At 36.1% G+C, this 3,581-nt stretch overlaps 1 protein-coding gene across 1 annotated transcript; it reads right to left on the bottom strand.

Moving 5' to 3' along the window:
* Window positions 1–2,203: 2,203 nt before the first annotated feature.
* LOC123327406 lies at window positions 2,204–3,197 on the bottom strand. Its single transcript, XM_044923817.1, has 2 exons — window positions 2,598–3,197; window positions 2,204–2,542 (listed from the first exon to the last, which is right to left on the bottom strand). The coding sequence occupies exons 1-2, from the start codon at window positions 3,162–3,164 to the stop codon at window positions 2,531–2,533; spliced, it is 579 nt and encodes a 192-aa protein (XP_044779752.1). The 5' UTR covers window positions 3,165–3,197; the 3' UTR covers window positions 2,204–2,530.
* Between the last annotated feature and the right edge of the window lie 384 nt (window positions 3,198–3,581).

Genomic DNA, 3,581 nt, shown 5'->3' with positions numbered 1-3,581 from the left:
ATACATTTTGCAAAATCTTCGGATGTAAAACAGGTCCCCCTATCTGATACTATAACTTTCGGCCTGCTATATGATCTAAAATAATCCTTTAAAGCTAGAATTACTTCCTTTGTGTTCGTTGTTTTTGTTGCGTATAACCTAACATATTTAGTGAATCCATCTATTATTACAAACAGATGTTTTTTTATTCTACCATTATCTACCGGTCCATAATGATCGATATGTATTATCTCAAACGGCACGTTTTCCTTTGGGATGCTATGCAGCATTCCTTCTTCTTTTCCCGACTTCGGTGAAAATGCCACACATCTCAAACAATTTCCTATATGCCTAACAACTTTTTCTTTCATATTCGAAAACCAATAAGTCTTAACAATAGCATCTATAACCTTATCTCTCCCTAAGTGACCTAATTCATTGTGATATTTATATAAAATTTTTTCTTCCATTTCTTCTGGTACACAAAACAACAATCTTCCACCATTTGCCTTCCTATAAAGTACACCATTTCTCATTTCAAAAATTTTATCTTCCGTTTTCTCTAACTTTTTCCTAATATCTTTCAACTTTTCATCTTTTGCTTGACAAATAATTAAATTATCTTCAAAACTATTAGTTTCTATCACTAATATGTTCGTATTTCTGCTCAATGCATCCACATGCTGCATATGCTTTCCTGCTTTATGAACTAACTCAAAATCGTACTCTAATAGTTCTAATGCCCACCTTGCAATCCTAGGATTTAATTCCACTCTATTTAACGTTAGAGTTAATGCGTTGCAATCCGTAACAATTTTAAATCTCTTTCCCTGTACATAGATTCTAAATCTTCTTAATGCATACAGGATAGCCAATGTTTCAAGTTCAAAACTATGATATTTGGCCTCATCCTTTGTTGTGGCTTTCGAGTAATAAAATATAGGGTGCCATTTCATATCCTCTTTCTTTTGCAATAACACTGCACCAAAGCCTTGTGCACTTGCATCTGTATGTAACTCTATTTCATCCTTATAACAATATAACCCTAACACTGGAGCTTCCACTAACTTTTTCTTAAGTGTCTCAAAACATTCTAACTCTTTTTCTTCAAACGAAAATTCTTTGTCTTTCTTCAATAAGTCATATAAAGGTTTTGCAATCGTTGAAAAACCCTTAATGAATCTTCTAAAATATGAACACAATCCTAAAAAGCTTCTGACACCATGCACCTTATCTGGTATTGGAAAATCTCTAATTGCTTCTATTCCCTTGTCATTTGCCTGTATTCCTTTACTTGTTATTAAAAATCCTAAATATTGTACACTCGATTGCAGAAACTCACATTTATCCATTCTCAGCTCTAATTTGTTTCTCGTCAACCTGTCAAAAACTTCCCTAAGTACTTCCATATGTTCCTTAATTCCTTTGCTAGCTATCATAATGTCATCCATATATACAATAACTTTATCCTGCCTTATCATATCCTCGAAAATTCTATTAATAAATCTCTGAAAGACCGCCGGTGCATTTTTCAGCCCCATTGGCATCCTTAAAAATTCAAACTGTCCTAAAGGCGTCATAAAAGATGTATATTTCATTGATTCCTTATTAACAAAAACATGAAAGTAGCCATGTTTAAGATCTAACTTCGAGAATATCGTTTTATTTACTAATCTATCCAACAGATCATCAATCAATGGTAAAGGATTATTATCTTTGACCATTGATTTGTTAAGTTTTCTGTAATCGACACATAATCTTAGGTCTCCTGTTTTCTTTTTCACTAACACTATCGGAGATGCATACTCTGAATCACTCGGTTTAATAATTCCGTTTTTTAGATACTCATCTAAGATAATCTGCAGCTTTTCTTTTTCAGTATATGCTAATCTTCTAGGAGAACAACTAAACGGTTTCGGGTCATTTAATCTTAATTGTATTTCACACCGAATCTCCGGTTCATTCGGTCTTTCTTTATTAACATAACAGTTTTCTACCAACTCAATAAATTGACATTTCATATTATGATCCACTTGATCACCTATTTTGTAATCAATTGAGTCATCTATTACATTAATTTCAAGCAATTCCCTCTCCTCTGTGCTTATTTCAGCGTTGACAGCTTTCTCTAATTTATTTTTAACCTTGTCACTAATCATTTGACTTTTACTACTACCTTGACTAACACTATCGCTAACTGTTTTACTATTGTTGTACATATTTGTTTCTTCTAACATTTTATCGCTTTTCTTGTTACATCGACTTTCAATTTTATCCACTGTAATCATTTTCAAGGTGTCCAGATTCAAGCATAAGTTGCATGCTTCCATAAAGTCTCTTCCCAATACTACATCATGACTCATAGACTCGTTTGCCACTATTATTAAATTAAAGTGTATTTTATTCAAATTTTTCATAACGTAACACAATATTTTTCCATATGTTTTCAAGGAACTTTTGTTTAATCCGTAAAATGAACTTAAAACTGGTACTTCAATAACATCTTTAGGTACTTTACTAATTTTTATAAACGAAATGGGGCTTCCCGTGTCTATGAGGCATGCTGTAATAAATTTTGATTTAGAATTGTTCATCAAATTAATTTCAAAATATCTTACATAATTGTTTTCATCCCCATTCTTGTTTTTCAGGCACTTTGCTGCAAAGTGCCCCATCTCACCACAGGCATAGCATGACCCTTTTTCGCGCTTTGGCTTCCTGCACTCTTTGGCCCAGTGTCCCTTCGAATTGCAATTGAAACAACGCAAGAGTGTGCTGTTATTATTGTTCACCGATGCCACCTTCTTGTCTGCTTCATCCATTTTCGGAAGTTTCACTTCCGCAAATGCCCGCTTTATGTGCTGGATATCTTCAAAGCATTGGATACGGGCTTGGTTACGTAGCATTTGATTCGGAATACCTTCAATGAGGAGAGCCACCAATTCTTCATCATCCATTTGTATCCCATTTGCAAGCATCACCTTATCGTCTGCATAAGCAACAAAGCTTTCGCCCGCTGTCCATTTTCGTTCCTCAAATTTTCGCCTTGCTTCTAACTTCGACTTCCTCTCACCAAACATTGATATAAGCTCAGCCGCCAACTGCTCTGTTGGTAGCAATACACGTTCAGGATCTGCATGCAACCACATGCATGCTTTTCCTTTTATCTTACTGACGATCAACATCTTTATATACGGTTCATGTATTCCATAAACGCTGGCTATATTTTCACCTGTAGGATCCATTTGCGTGCACAGGTATCTCCCGAAAATTCATTCACTGCATCGGTTGCCATACGCAATAATAAGTCCATATTTTGCACAGCTTGTCCCACTGTACTCCGTTTATTCCCGCCAAATTCTTTGTTGCTTCTCTCACCGCTGCCGTCTTCGCTGCCGCCAACTTCGTTTTCGTCGCTATTCCCGTCGCCGCTGTTTTTGTTGCGGGCGCCGTCTGCACTGTTGTTCTTGTAACTGCGTACCGCGCTTCTGTCGTCATGTTCGCCGTTACTTTTGTTGTTGCGCACAGTGCTCTTCTCATCGCCGTCTTCGTTGCTATCTCCAGCTTCGCCGTCACTTTCGTCGTCTTTATGCTCTCCGTCT

The sequence above is a fragment of the Drosophila simulans genome, unplaced genomic scaffold (assembly GCF_016746395.2).
Source record: "Drosophila simulans strain w501 unplaced genomic scaffold, Prin_Dsim_3.1 Segkk22_quiver_pilon, whole genome shotgun sequence".
In the NCBI taxonomy this organism is placed as follows: Eukaryota; Metazoa; Arthropoda; class Insecta; order Diptera; family Drosophilidae; genus Drosophila; species Drosophila simulans.
This window is presented reverse-complemented; position numbering and strand designations above follow the sequence as displayed.

What these genes read in the sequence shown, in the direction of transcription:
- LOC123327406 (XM_044923817.1), bottom strand. Translation starts at nt 3,164, where the DNA reads ATGTTGATCGTCAGTAAGATAAAAGGAAAAGCATGCATGTGGTTGCAT.